At 47.5% G+C, this 13737-nt stretch overlaps 1 protein-coding gene across 3 annotated transcripts in view; it reads right to left on the reverse strand.

Moving 5' to 3' along the window:
- The window catches only part of LOC100122716, a 162539-nt gene that overhangs the window by 7560 nt on the left and 141242 nt on the right, over positions 1 to 13737 (reverse strand). For all 3 annotated transcript variants that reach the window (XM_016981315.2, XM_016981314.2, XM_032595784.1), the window contains 4 exons: positions 13222 to 13286; positions 12682 to 12886; positions 11787 to 11932; positions 11166 to 11312 (listed from right to left, as the gene is read on the reverse strand). In XM_016981315.2, coding sequence (XP_016836804.1) covers positions 11166 to 11312; positions 11787 to 11932; positions 12682 to 12886; positions 13222 to 13286 — 563 coding nt within the window. The remainder of the gene's footprint in view (positions 1 to 11165; positions 11313 to 11786; positions 11933 to 12681; positions 12887 to 13221; positions 13287 to 13737) is intronic.

Consider the following 13737-nt stretch of genomic DNA (forward strand, 5'->3'; position numbering starts at 1 on the left):
ACGAACTAAAAGCCGCAGCGGAGAGGGCAAAAACCAAACTCTCGTCGAGGCTGGAGAGAAAAAAAGAGACGAGAGAGAAGAGCGACGGTCCTTAATTTTCGCGCGCTGAATTACGCGCTGGAATTCCCGGCTTGATAAATAACGCGCTTAATTTGCACACACAAGGGGGAGGGAAGGAGGATTAATAACGGGTCCAGTTTTCACCGTGTTGCAGGTGCGCAGGTGCGTAATCGCCCACCAGCTAGCGCTCGGCACATGTAGGCTAATGGCGGATAATTGCGAGGATTATAAGACGACGACGCCGGCGACGACTCGAACGTTTTAATTTAGGGCATGTAAGGCGTGATTTATAATTGCGCGAGTCGTGTTTGCGCAGAAATTAGTATTTAGTCGTTTTTTTTCAGGAGCTTGTGCTACCGCTGCTGCTACTGCTACTGCTACTGTTGCTGCTGCTGGATATCGCGTTTATTAAGGCTTTGTGTAGGACCGTGTGTAGCTTGATACGTACACGGTAGCTTCATTAAGAGCCGGTGCGCGCGCGCGTGTAACTAGTTTGAGATTCGAATTGTGAAGAAAAATGAGCGAGTTTCAGGAGCGATTGTGCGCGCAGTCGAAATTTCGTGGAAAATGAAAGCGGGTGTATTTCCATACGGCGATACAATTGAATGGCATTTATAAGCGCGGGAAAAGAATGAGATTTTAATCAGCAAAACTGCGGACGGAAGCTCCCGTCGGGGCGGATAAGTTTTTGCTTTTAAAAGAATAATTGCTTCGGGACGTTAACTGAATGCAGATGGGGAACTCTTATTAATGCAATTGAATGGGTTCTTAAGACAGTGCGCATTTGCATGCAAATTCCGCAAGAGGATAAAAGGAGCCGCCGAGTCGAGATTAACTCGAACGAGAGAATTGATATATAGAATCAAGTAGTAAAGTCCGACTTTGGTCGGTCCGCGTATAAAATTCCAAATGATAAGTTGTATCGCAAACATCGAGGGTGGAGGGGCCAGTAAAAAAATTTACGCTCGCCGGCCGGCAAAAAGTGTCCGCGCGCATACCGTAAAAGTGGGAAAAATGAAATTCCTCATCCGCGTGCCGCACGCGCGGCTGTAAAAGGCGAGAGAGCGCCGGCAGTCGTTCGGCCGAGATGTCAAACCCATAGCGTCAGAGAGACAAAGATTAAAACTTACAGTTAGCTACCGGAGAGGAGAGGAAGAATAAAATGAGAAAAAAGAAGTAGAGAGACAGCCAAAGCAAAGCGATATTTCAATTTTAATCTCGCGCCGGCCCCGTACATTAATAAGCGTCTTGGAATATTTTCCGCTCTCGCTTCAATTCCGTTTCTAATAATTGCATGAATTAAAAACGGCAACGTTTTCGGGGAGAAAAATGCCTAATTGTCGCGCTGAAAAACTAACCGACTCGGCTGCAGCGGAATGAAAAAACAAAGCTCGCCGCGACAAAAACATTCGCTGTAAAGCCCAGTTTATCCGCGTCCTGCCAAAGACCTCGGCCAGCGGTAGCAGCAGGCTTCTCATAAAACTTTCGAACGAATTTTCGCCGCTGCGACTGCAAAAAAGACGCCGGCAACAGCGGCGTTCGGAAGGGGAGAAAGGGAAGGCAGATATCGCGTGGCACATGCAGGAAAGAAAGGGAAAAAAGCAAAAATCGCGGCCGGCGCGCATAAAAGGGACAGCACGCAACGCGAAAAAAGCGCCCGGTCACGCAATGCAAATGAGCGCGGCGGCCCCCGTATGTAACGTGTACGCGATTTTCGCGCTCGCCTCCTTCTTCGCCTTGCCTTTAATTGGCTCTTTTTTGCCCTGGAGGTGTAGTATAGTGTGCTATGGTGCAGAGAGGGAGAGAGAGAGAGAAAGAAAAGATAATTGAGTGAAGAGAGAGAGAGAGGGTGGAAAGTTTAAGAGTTGGCAAGCGCCGAGGAAAGTTGTTGGGACCGGATTTTTCGAAATTGGCTGGGAGGAAGATCGTTAGGCGCCGGGATTGATGCGGCGTATCGTTCCACCACCGCTGTTGGGTCGATGTTACCAGGATTTTTTTTTTCGCTCTCTTTTCGGCACTGATGTCTCTTTTGTAAGCTGCGATAGGCCGTTCTTTCGATTTGCATTTTAAAAGCGGAATTATTAGCTTCACTTGAAAGTCACCCACGCAGGTTTCGACCCAGGCACGGTAGAGAGTCAGATGCTACCGACTGATGGCGGAATAAAAAAAAAGCTCAGCACATGAACAATAAAACAGCAACAAAACAGACGGCAAGCCCGTGTGGTTTACAACCAGCGCCGTGTTTCCCGAAATATTTATACCTGACCTACATTCCGTTCCCAGCCCGAGCCTAATAGACAATTTTCTGCGAGACTCGACGAAAATGGGTCAAAATATTAACTGCTTCAAGCGTTTCTTGAATATTCATTTAAGGATCGGCGCGAGAGGGAGAGAAAAAATTCCGCGCGCCATTGTCCGGCGAGATGAATGCGGAAACAACAAGCGCGAGCTGAAGTTCTAAAAGTCCCCGACTACGAGCTGCCCCCCGGTACAGTCGTCATCGCGAGAGAGAGAGAGAGAGAGAGAGAGAGAGAGAGAGAGAAAGAGAGAGAGAGAGAGCACAGTGCTTTTAATAATTAATCGTCGTTCTTCGTTCCAGGCAAGACGGAGTTTCCCTTCTCAGGGTTAAGAAGGTCGCTTTTTTGTGAAATATACGCCTCCTTTTGTCGACCGAACAATGCGCCGCTCATTATTCCGGATTTTCTTTCAATGTCAACAAGTTTTCCGTTGTTGCCTTTTTTTTGGTAAAATTGAGGTTACCGCGCTGAGGCCGCGAGAATATACTCCGACGCGACAGATTTCACGAGGTTAAGAGAAATCTGCGTGAACCAGTTTTCAGAAGCGACGCGAAAAAAAAACAAACGAAAGGAAAACATCGTAAGAAAACGTAACCCAGAAACGGCTCGAGAGTCCGACCGAGAGTTAATTGCCAGGCTGCGGTCGATAGCAAACGCGTGCGGTAATTCGCGAATCGCATGCGCCGTCGTTTGACGTCGGCGTTTTCCACCAACGCGGATTTTTCCTCAGGCGCAGGGGGTATAGACCCGAGACGCGATGACGTCCCGTCATTCGTCTGAAACCGACTACGCGATGGGCTGTGTTTGCTTAGGAAGAAACGATCTATCGTCCTTATCTGAAAAATTACCAAGACGGTCTACAGTGTCTACGTGGGCGGACGTGTGTGGAAACGTACGGGGTTAGTTCAGCGAGATAAGGTTTTCATTGCAAAATTAAAAATCGACGACACGACGTTCTCACCACCTCCGAGAAACCCGATTCCATATCGCGTAGTGGATCGGACTCGTTAAAGTTGCACCGCTAATTGTGGCAAAATTACACAAGCGTATCCTGTTCCCCAATTTGCCTTAACATTCCCGCCAACCTAATGGCTCGAAAAAAAACTCGCCGGACTCATTTCACCTCCTTGGGAGTTACGCGAAACGTCGGCGGCTCGTAAAATTTGCTGCTGAAATAAACGAGGTTGCAGCGCAGAGGTGCAAAAATTGAAACTCCCTCGCGCAGAGCCCTCTTCCGCGAATCCGCGTAAGGCCAAATCTGCGGAAGCTATTATCAAGTTCCAGGCTCTTTTTTCGTCCTCTTTTCTTCGCGTTACTCTCTGTTTCGCTCCTTCTTCAATTTACGCGTGCGCGAGCGGACGAGGGAGAATCGCTCCCGTGTATATAGCACGGCCTGGTGCTAAATGAGACCGGTTTTGTAGCTCGGCTTTTTACGAGGACGCCGATTGGCTTGGCTCGGGAAATTGCCGATGCTGGGATTGTTATTGTTCCTTTTCCTTTTCTTCTTTCGTTAGTTTGCTCCCGATTCTCGCTGATCATTTCGCGACTGTACACTCGACAACTATATCGATGTTCTCGAGGCGATTGGTAATCATGAAAATTAGGTGAGGAATATAATGCAGTCCCTCGGAATCGAAATAACACAAACAAAACTCTGGGTCGCTGGCGGTACGCACTCGAAGTACTACTACAGACTACCGCAGCGATTCTGTGTGCATAAAGCTCCGATTGTTCGGCTTGAGTTCTGCCGCTTGTTTGTCCTGCGCTCGAGAACGCAAAGACGCGCGTCGCTTCATTGGGACAATGAGAAGGGTATACCGTCGACTACTCGGTTACTCCGTGGTGTTGTGCATACTCCGCTTGACTCATTGGATTCTTTTTCGTCCTCGGCGCTGTTTGTTTTGTTTGAGTTTCATACTGGATGCGATTGGGATCTGCTGATATGTACGACTGGTTTGACCTTCGTATTTGGAGTAAGACATTTTAGTCTCATGTGAATTTTTAACAAAGTTTTATTTACCGACTAAATTATTTAAAGGATGAGTGACGAGAAACTTAATTTATGATATTCTGTATTTTATATGTGCAACTGGTCGATTTTTAAGTAACACTTCGCGTTGCCTCGGAGTTTAAAGCTCGAGCAGATTCACGGGAACAGCGAAAGAGAGAAGCAATTTTCGTCACTTCATTAAAACAACGTAACTAGCGCGCGCGGCTCAATATCGAATTGGGGCTAAAGAGCCGAGGCGATTGTGTAGTCTTCGCATTTCACTCTCTCTCTCTCTCTCTCTCTCTCTCCCTCTTTCGGGTTACGCGATATACCTTCTAGCTCGCAGTGACGCGAGAAACACTTGAGCCGACCTCGATTCTGTACGCTGCTTAGTAGATCGTGACTTTTTAAGTGTCAATAATAATTCTATGTATTTTTTTTTTCACCGACTAGAATAATCTTTGAAAAGGTAAAAAATTTTATATTTTCAGTGACTATCGGGACCTTCTAATTAGGGCATGCAAGGTATGCGCAGAAATTATCAATCCAAATTTTCCTGCATTTATGAAAAATAGTAGAACAAGGGATCCGGCCATCTGCGTTCAAATTTTATCCGCAAGGGAACAGAAAAGGTCGAAAGAGCTTTTCTGAAAAATTTTAAAATCTATTCTGACACTAAAATATAAACTTATTGAAACATTTGAAATTCAAATGAGTCATACTATTTATCTGAATTCTCAGCCATCGCCATGTACGCAACCGCGCAGCGTCAACACAGCGAAAGAAAAAACTTGGGCTGCAAGAGCGAAAGGAATTCGTTCGATCGAGAGAGAGAGAGAGAGAGAGAGAGAGAGAGAGAGAGAGAGAGAGAGAGAGAGAGAGAGAGAGAGAGAGAATAGACTGCAGACAGCCACTACTACCCCGTCACGAAGTTTATTGGAACGAGCTTAATTAACTTTCCAGGGACGCGCTGTCGGTGCGATTATCCACGGGCTGCGTTGTGGAGTTGCTGCTGCGCTGTTTTTATGGCTTAGCAGGAAAGTGTCTTAAAGATGCAGAGGATCGCGGACATTTAGGAGAGTGTAATGTCTGCTTCGATGGATTGCGGTGCTGGAATTAGGTCGAACGTTTCTGAAAGTATGCGGCTTTTTTTTACAGAAGAGATACATTTCTCAAGAAATTTTTTTTTCGTACCTAATTCAACGTCGAAAAATCTCTTGGTGTAACTAACCGATTCTACTCGAAACTCATTGAATATGCAAACATCCTCACGATCCAAGCCGTTCATCATCGACCCTTAAAAACCGATCGACTCGCGGCCAAGAATCCTCGAACCGTCATCGCCAGCTCCTTACAATCAAATCACGACGTCGTTTGCATCTCGTCCGAAAATTCCTGCTCATTGTTTCTGGCTGCGCTACGTGAATTCCGATTGTCCTTCAGCTTGAAATTTCACGTTGAATCCGAAATATTCTGAGCGTGTAAGCTCGTTTAGACCAGCGAGGATAATCTGTCCCTTGTGGCCGGATCGATGCGTGGGAGAAGGAAATGTATCCCAGTTTCGACGGAGGAACTGATAAGACGGAGTAGAGAGAGAGAGAGAGAGAGAGAGAGAGAGAGAGAGAGAGAGAGAGAGGGAGACCCTAACGAATGTCAGCTTGGGTGTACTTGTCTTTTGTTTGTTTTATTCTTCGGTGCAGTACTCGGGTATTTATGGCCCGGATCGCCAGCTGAATGCCAATGGGGACTTCCTCGAGGACGATAGTTACGTAGGGTGGTGAGACTATCGGTTACCGCCAATTCAAGCTGATATTTACAAGACCCCAAGTGATTAATCGATATTCCGCGACACCACACCGAGTTGATAATTTCGGCGCCGAATTTTAATCCAGCATATTAAAAATTTTGCATTTTAAATCGAGCGAAGTCTCCATGCATGCGCTGATTTAAATGTTCATATCCCACCGTTAAATTTCGAATACATAATTTTCGCCCCTGTCATCCGAGTTTGAATAAAGACAGCTTGCCGATAAGCTCTGAACTCGAGGCGCGCACGCACGCACGCGTCCCGGTAATTTTTCAAAGGCTCGTCGAGCCGGCCAAATAAAAAAGCGAATTTATCGGAAAATAATTTTGCACAGCGCAGTCCCCGCTCGGAGAAGGAGTTAATTAATTATACAAGCGGTCACGATAAAGCCTGCCAGTGGCGAGTAACTTGCTGATAACGCCAGACTGGCGGTCGCGCGTGGGGTAATAATAACTTCATCGAAGATTAAAGAGAGCAAAGGAGCCGCCGCTGCCGCGAGTGTAAACAGAGTGCGAGAAAGAGGAAAGGGTCGTCGTCGCGGCAGTAGCAGCAGCAGCAGCTTGGGAAGTCGTTAGGGGCCCCGGAGAATCCGGTTAATCGCGCGCAAACTTCGTGACTTTAAGTTTGCCGCCGTAGCGCTGCACACTGGCGGCCTCTAGCGGCACCGGTAATTGCTCAACGAGATACCGATCTTAAGGCTCTGCTCTCTCTCTCTCTCTCTCTCTCTCTCTCTCTCTCTCTCTCTCTCTCTACGGCGTTGTGTCGCTGTATGTGCTTATCGCGATTGTTTCAGACTGAAGTACGTTCTCGAGGATCATTTTCGGTGAGTAACGATCTTTGATGAGTTTCTGCTTTTCGGAACAGAGCTTATTTACCTCGATGGACCAGTTTTAATCTAATTTTATCCTTCCTCGAAATCCACCAAATGTAATGGCACATTTCGAATTCAGCCTGCCCAAAAAGCTTCGCGAGCGCGCATCACGTGATTTTCGCGAGCCGCCGGTGCGAAAAAGGCCGCACACAGGTATACACATGGAGGATAGAAGCAGCGGTAGCCGTGAGCCAAGGCTCGCCGTGTCTATAAATCAGCGCGAAAGATGGCAGAGCGTCAAATGCGCGCGAGTGGAGCGGCAGGTGTTCCACATAGATAGGCAGGCCCTACTGGCACAAAGCCAATGAAGGTGCCACGCGCACCTCTTCTATATCCGCATTCCCGAGTATCGATCCCTCTTTGCATATACCTAGCCCACTCCACGCTCCACCGCGACTTTTCATTCAATCTGTAGCGCAGTAGCCTTCATTGTTTCTTTTCTCTATCGAACTTCGTTATGTATACGCTCGGCGCTTTGTGCACCGAGCATACCTTCGGCCGACTGCGATTTTAAACTTTGGAAAGCTCTCTCTCTCTCTCTCTCTCTCTCTCTCTCGGTTACGCGGTACGTATGAATAAATAGCGCGGAATCCTGATTAAACGCGGCGCACGTTGCGCTTTTCATGCGCCTCATTTGTATTCTAATTAATTAATGCAAGAAGGAGAGAGATAGTGGGGGAGAAAGGTATACACACACTGCGTGTCGGGCAATTAGCGAACCAAGATCTCGGTCGCGCGTCGCGAAGCCATTGAAATCTTGCGCAAAACTTGCGCCGCTGCGGAGAAGCCGAGTCGAACTTTCCCGGCAAAGCTTCATAAATTCGAAGATAGGCCGCGCGTATGCATGTGTGGGGAACTAAATGCTGCGAGGAATAAAATAGATTCTCGGATTAAATCTATCGGAGTTGCAGGAGTAACTTCCTCGTCCGATCGCAATCGAGGAAAAAATAAGTCCTCTCTCTCACTCGAAGTCGATGTCCGGCAAACCGCGTCGCCAGACTCTGGAAAAACTCCGCGAGAACTTTATTAATCAACTTTCTGTTTATCTCCGTCACGGTCTAGCTCCTCAATAACGAAGGATTCATGTAAATTTATTCGCCAACTTGGCCGTCCAGTCTCGCGGCTTATTTTTAATTTCCACTCTTCGAGTTGCGGAAAAATAACGCGTCGTCGAAGGAAATATAAGGGACAAGCGAATCCCCGAGCGTTATCCGAAGCGAAGATCGCCATTTCTCCTTCGATTTCTCTCTCTCTCTCTCTCTCTCTCTCTCTCTCTCTCTCTCTCTCTCTCTCTCTCTCTCTCTCTCTCTCTCTCTCTCTCTTTCTCCTTCGAAAATCTACGGGAGAAAATCGCGCGCTCCTTTTTCGATTCGCCGGCTATCGTCCGCCGCGGCTCTCGATTTATTTCGTTCCCTCGATTCCAATTGCGCGCCGGAGCTCTCCTTTTTGCTCTTTCGCTTATCGTCCGTTTTATTATACGCTTCGGCTCTCGAAGCTTCCAGTGCGTGAGGTTCCGGCTTCGTTTTTTCCCCTGCTTTCTTTGGGATTAGAGAGCTATACGTGGGAGAGTTGTTTTGTGCGTCATTGAATCGGGTTCGTTAATGTACTGCTCGCAGAAGAGGTTCGTATATTTCGTTGGAATGAGTTCTCGGCCCGATGACGAGCGTTAAGGCTTAGCAGAATTCGTTCCTATTTATAGAACGCTTTTTTTTATTTACTATCGCGGCACTATATCTTCGATTACTCGAGCGAAGCACTCAGAGCGGAAATTCAAATTAATCTCTCTCGAACGCGAGCCGAGTAACCTAAATCACCGAGACATCTCGCGCAAAACCGCGTCGCGCATCGTCTAGCGAACAACGCTGCCGGGCAAAAACAATGCCTGCCTAAGAAAAAGACAAAAGTCTCGGCGGCATAATGGCGCAGCCCCCGATCGCGATGGAATAATAAAAGGCGAAAAGCAGCAGCACGGCGACGACGGCAGCAACAAAAGCGTCGACCAGCCGGTAAAACTAGACCGAGCCTCCATAATAAAGCGTGCGACGCGCGAGCGTAATACGCGGGACTCGCTTTATATTAGCAAACTTTCGGGCTATAGTCGGCGCGCGAACTTTGCGTTTTTGCGCCTTCATAAATATGACAGAGCGCGCGCGGCCTGTGTGCCCTTGGGAATAGCCGTATACGAATGCGAGAAATGGGGCAGATGCGAGAGATTTATCGTACTTTAAATATTCCGACTCGACCGCTCTATCTTCGGCTGACTGTCGTATATACCTTTTTTCGCGCGCGTCGTTTTCGTTTGCTCTTTTTTCTAGGGGAGGACGGAGTTTGAGAGTGAGAGAGAAAGCGCGACGCGGAAACGAATTGCTGGATTACGCGGGGGATGGAGTTGCGACGTTGGAGCTTAATGACGACGTCCGCTTGGACTGATTCGATTCGGGGGTGAAGGGATGATGGATGAGTGGGAGGAGGGTGTTAAGATTAAGTTTGATGATGGTTGGAATTGAAAGAATCGACGTGTTTGGTGCGTCGTTAGACGTAGTGTGTGCTGACGGCTGACTGTAGCGTGACTGGTTCTACTTGTACGTGGTGACACGCGTATAATGTGATAATTTGCGGTGTAATTTTATTTGAATCGCTGATGTACTTTTAAATATCATTCAACTCGTTAATAAAAAAGTCTCGAGATATCCAATTACAGAATCATTAAAAACGATATCTTCCTCGCTCGAAAAAAAGAAAGACATCCACTCACATCCCCCGACAGACACATACACACCGCCCGAACGCGCGTAATAACTTCAAAATCGACGTTTTACTCTCTCCCATCCCCTCGGCGCATCTCTCGAGAGCTTTGGCAAGCAGTATCGTTCCCTCCTCCCTCCAACATCTCCTCATGTATCTCTACGTGTTTCCTCCAGTTTAATACGTGTTCTCTCTCTCTCTCTCTCTCTCTCTCTCTCTCTCTCTCTCTCTCTCTCTCTCTCTCTCGCCACTCTCTACACCGTCCACGTATATAGGAGAACGTCGGAGCTAAATGACGAGCAACCGGCCGGTAGGAGAAACAAGAGGAGAGAGAGCTGTGCCGACCAGCCTGGGGGATTAGGAGGAGTTCATTTCATCTATTGCGGCTCTCGGGACGACTCACCCTTCTCTTTCTCGATCTATCGAAGGAGAGCGAGAGAGAGGCCAATCAACCGGACTTATACCGACGGCGAGCCCTTTCTCGACGTCTCTGTAGTTTCAGCGAGCTACTGCGAGGCCACTTATGGAAGCTTGGCTCTCCTGTCGCGACCATTTGTTTTGCGACGTCGAAGGGACGCGCCGGAGTGGCTGTAATTTTTGTCGACGAGGTGCTTTTGCGGACGCTTGTCTGGGAGGAATTTCTTCGTCCTTTTTTCGGAGGAAGGGTCGACATTCGGCAAAGGACTTTTTTATTTCATTTTATTTACACGGATATCGGTATGCTTATATCCGTAAAAAACTATTCTGTTTTTTTTTTTGTAATTACACATCAGTTCGATTTATTTAATTAAAAAAAGAAACGTAAATAGTCGCGGATAGCTTTTTAAAATAATAAAAACGCTCGGTTCGCGCAAATATAATACCTCGTAAATGCCAAACATCCACCAAAGCTTTTATCTCCCACGATCGAAAGCACACATATACAGTAATCAATTTTCCAATCGAATGCATCCCCCAATCACGCATTTACAAGCAAACCGAATAATGCCCTCACAGCATTAGTCTCGTTTTCACTGGACCATTGTACACCTTCCCTCGCTCGCGTGCCAATTACGCGAGTCTATGACACGTAAAAACTGCGGGATTTCCATTGGCGAACGAAGTGACGCGCGGAGAGAGGAAAAAAAACCGCGAACGGTACGTATTGAAATATTTTGCGCTCGGACCTCCGACCGCTCGATCGCGGATTTTATTGTTTCGCCGCGGACGAGCGTGAGAGAGGCTTTATTTGCTTCTTCGACTCTTGAATCTAATTCCAATAAGTGGTACAGTTCAATTAGCCGAGTGACTTGTACAGAGTATTGATTCAATGATAAGCACGATGTCGAGACAACGTTCGAGATGAGTGAATTAAAGTTTCATAAACGGAGAACGGTGAACATTTTACAAACTCACCTTGATGCGCAATAGATGCTGCAAAGTTTGCGCCGACGTGGCGTTGCCGCTACTGGTGGGACTGGCCGACGTGCTGTCCGTCATTAGCCGAGCCACGGCTATCACGTTCTCCTTCGTTACGTTGTACAGAAAGAGCGTGCATATCGTCTGCGAACGAGAGAACATATAATTTAGTTATCGAATCCGTTGTGTGCATTTGCGGAATCGCGTTATCGAGCAACTGGGTCGAGAGACTCGAACTTTTGATCGACCGTGTTTATTTACGTTTCGAAGCTACTCAAATTCAATATTCTAGATATGCTTCGCGTTTTATCGCGATATGGAGTGTATACAACTATTTTCAACGCTCGAGTGTCTTGGAAAGTTTATTTTCGTGACATAATTAAGTTACTTCGCGTAGACATATTATTCAAAAAGGAACTCACAGGCAACTTCTCAACTTTTGATCTCCGGCTTTTTAATTTTGATAAAAAGGAGCTTCTAGGCGCTTTGAAATGCATCAAGATAAAAAATTCATTTTCTTGAAAGATTTTAAATATGCAAACATTTTATGAATAATGAATCTCGCGAAATCGCTCGTTCGTTAGTGAGCTTTAAAACCGTATCGCTTGCATTACTTGCCTGGTTATTAACCTCCTCTCGCATGAAGCTGTCGAGAGACGAAACTGCGTCGACCACCGTAAGATTGTTGTGATTCTTCAGCAGGTTCTCGTCAGTCTCGCTGTAGCCGAGGAACATGAAGATTCCGTGCGGTATGTTGTACGCATCTGTGAAACAACGCACGAGCATATAAACGTCCGACCAAGCGCGAAATGGAAAAAAAAAACGCGCGCGCGCGCGCACACAGGGAACAAAAAATCGGTTAGAATCACTCGGATTAAAAGCGACGCGTTAATTCTCGCGGAAGGGAGCGCCCTTTTTTGCCGATGGAAAAAGGAATATTAAAATTTTTGATTGCAGCCTTTCCCGGAATAATCCTTTCCGAAAATAACATTGCTGCAGAGTGCTGACGGATTTTTCCGGAAGCGAGCAGCGCTCTTACGCCGGATTTGTACACAAACAGTCGTGCGAGATCGAACAATTTTTCAAACTTAATATCCGAAATAAAACTCGTATGTGCGAATACTGATTCGTATCGTCGCTCTTGCATCATTTACGGAGCAGTAGCGAGTAGCAGAAATCCGATGGGGAACTTTAAAATTTTCCGGATTCTTTAATTCCATAATTCCGCATAGCGGCACGAAAAAGAGAAGAAAAAAGAGAAACCAGCCAGCCGACTAATCCCCAACCACCTCGACCGTTCAGGCGCGCGCTCGCGAACAAAGCCGGAAACCCGCAGACAAAGAATTAAAAAAAACGCTCGAGCATCGGAATCCGACGTTGAAAAAAAATGGGGAGGGAAAACGCGAGTGCGTCAAAAGCCGGCAGGAATAATAAATACTAATTAGCGGCGGTGGAAGGGGTGACGACGGCGAGCTTTCGCTCTCGAGAGAGTAGTCGTCTGGCTGACGCTTACCGGGTGAGGGCCGCATGCATATGAAGCGACCGCTGTAGCAGAGGCAGCGACCCCGATAAGCCTGGTAAGCCGGTGCTGCGTGATGGTAGAAGGCAAAGTCCGTCTTGCAGGGCGATGACTCGACGCAGATCGTGTTGCAGCGCAACACCTCGTCCTCGCCGCACTGGCAGAGCTCCGAGCATTCTGGCTCGTCCTCGCGGTACAGCTGTTTGAAAGAGGTATTTTTTTACTGTATTCGTTAGTTACATTCGTAGGCAGTTTTATGCGGATGAATGGAGAGTGCGAGTACTGTCTGTTTTACCGACGGTCGGACACTGCGAATATAATCGACGGTCGATAAGAGCAAACTAATTCAATTATTTTTTGTTTCAAAGAAGTATCTTTGAAGTGTAGAGTGGATGTCAAAATCGACTAGAAACACAGCGCGAGTCTCTCGCATCCTCCAACTACGCAGCGCATAGACTTGTAAAAAGAGATCAGCAGCGCCGCAGGGGGTAGCAGCGCCTAGCACGCACTCGCAACTACGATATATACACTCACCCGCTTGCTTTTGCCAACGCGGATGTACTGGTGCGACTGGCTGGGCCTTTGAACCACGCAGAAACCTGCAACAGCAAATAGAGAGTAGAGAGTCCCGCGTGTATTCGTAGCGCTGCAGCCTTGACGCTCCGGGAAAATACTGTATTACCCCGCGAGCGCGCGCTCTTTTCGACTTTTGCGTATAGTCGTCTCCGGCTCTCCCCTTTTTCCGCTCGCGCCTCCCTTTCTTACTCGCGTTTGCCTACGCGCGCCGCTTTGTTCGAGCTACCCCTTCCCCGAAAGTGGCTTTTCCGATTTTCGCTTCACCCCCTCCCCCCCCCCCCCCACCCCCTAGTAGCAGTAGTATTATTCGGCGGCTGCTGCTACCTTCGAGTTTGTCTTTTTCGCGCGCTCTTTTTGACGCTCGTCAGCTGCCTGCTTGCGTCTTCTTTTTTCGCACTTTTTCACGAGTACGTATGTGCGAGTCTGTTTCTTTTTCTCTGTGGCGACGCGTGTTGCCGTTTCGCGCTCGGTAAA

Source organism: Nasonia vitripennis, chromosome 1, assembly GCF_009193385.2.
Source record: "Nasonia vitripennis strain AsymCx chromosome 1, Nvit_psr_1.1, whole genome shotgun sequence".
In the NCBI taxonomy this organism is placed as follows: Eukaryota; Metazoa; Arthropoda; class Insecta; order Hymenoptera; family Pteromalidae; genus Nasonia; species Nasonia vitripennis.